This window comes from Eimeria mitis, genomic scaffold (genome assembly GCF_000499745.2).
Source record: "Eimeria mitis Houghton genomic scaffold, Emh_scaff2560, whole genome shotgun sequence".
NCBI classification, from domain to species: Eukaryota; Apicomplexa; class Conoidasida; order Eucoccidiorida; family Eimeriidae; genus Eimeria; species Eimeria mitis.
Window position 1 is genome coordinate 860 of NW_013570902.1, and position 1,474 is coordinate 2,333.

At 23.1% G+C, this 1,474-nt stretch overlaps 1 protein-coding gene across 1 annotated transcript in view; it reads left to right on the top strand.

The window, feature by feature from the left end:
• Positions 1-204: 204 nt before the first annotated feature.
• Positions 205-1,474, top strand: part of EMH_0055540 (uncharacterized protein) — a gene marked incomplete at both ends in the record, with an annotated part of 1,838 nt that continues 568 nt past the window's right edge. Inside the window, one exon of the mRNA XM_013497247.1 lies at positions 205-399. Coding sequence (XP_013352701.1) covers positions 205-399 — 195 coding nt within the window. The remainder of the gene's footprint in view (positions 400-1,474) is intronic.

Sequence of the window (1,474 nt, forward strand, 5' to 3'; positions counted from 1 at the left end):
TGATTTTGTTGGCGGCTTCTTGTGTTTGTGTATTTTCTGGTTCTTTTGGCCTTCTTAGGATGAGCTCTTTAAATTGTTTATTAAATAACATAAAGTGAGACCACCCGCTAGATAATACAATACCTAAATAATGCACAAATACCTCCTCTGTTAGTAAACCACCTGCAGCAGCAGCAGCAGCAGCAGCAGCAGCAGCAGCAGAAGATGCAGCAGCAGCAGCAGCAGCAGCAGCAGCGGCAGCAGCAGGTGGAGCAAGAGAGGCAGGAATATATGCAGCAGAAAAGGATGCGGGAGGAACATACAGATCATCTGCATGCAGCAGCAGCAGCAGCAGCAGCAACAATACAAATAACAACAACAGCAGCAGCAACAAGAACGACAACAAAAACAGCAGCAAATGTAGAAACTTGTTTTTAATTAATATTGCAGTGATGATATATGCAACTATAAAAAAAATTAAACTGAAAAAAAGAAAAAAAAACACAACAGGCGGTAGCTGCATGTACACCTGAAATAAGAAAAGAAGAAAAAATGAGCTGCCTATACACCCGAGCTACGCAGCAGAAACATGCAAAAAAATGCCAGAACCACGAAAAAAAAGAGGAAAAAAACAATAAAATTAATTAATTTATTTTAAAAATAATAAAATAAAATAAAATAAACAAACCAGGGACTGTAGATGCAACCCTTTCTGCTTCCTTTCTGACTCCATTCGTCAGCAACACGTGGCGGTAGGTGTATCGATCATCGTTATAGCGCGGAGAGTAATAAACATCACCTAAATAAATAAAATAAATTAAATAAATTAAATAAATAAAATAAATAAAATAAATTAAATAAATAAAATAAATTAAATAAATAAAATAAATTAAATAAATTAAATAAACTAAATAAATAAAATAAATTAAATAAATAAAATAAATTAAATAAATAAAATAAATTAAATAAATAAAATAAATTAAATAAATTAAATAAACTAAATAAATAAAATAAATAAAATAAATAATAAATAAAATAAATAAAATAAATAAAATAAATTAAATAAATTAAATAAATTAAATAAATTAAATAAATTAAATAAATTAAATAAATAAAATAAATAAAATAAATAAAATAAATAAAATAAATAAAATAAATTAAATAAATAAAATAAATAAAATAAATAAAATAAATTAAATATAATTCGTTATATTATATTGTAAATTTAATAAATTTAATATATAGGAAACAGAAAATAAAATTAATTATTTAGCTTTTTTTATACATGCAATATATTTAATATAATTAAACATGAAATACAAGAAAACACAAAATAAAACAAAATAAAACAAAATAAATATAATTAAATAAAAAATATAAAAATAATAAAACCGCAATTAAAATAAAGTTTCTTTTGTATGAATATATAAACAATATATATATATATATATATATATATATATATATATATATATATATATATATATATATATAT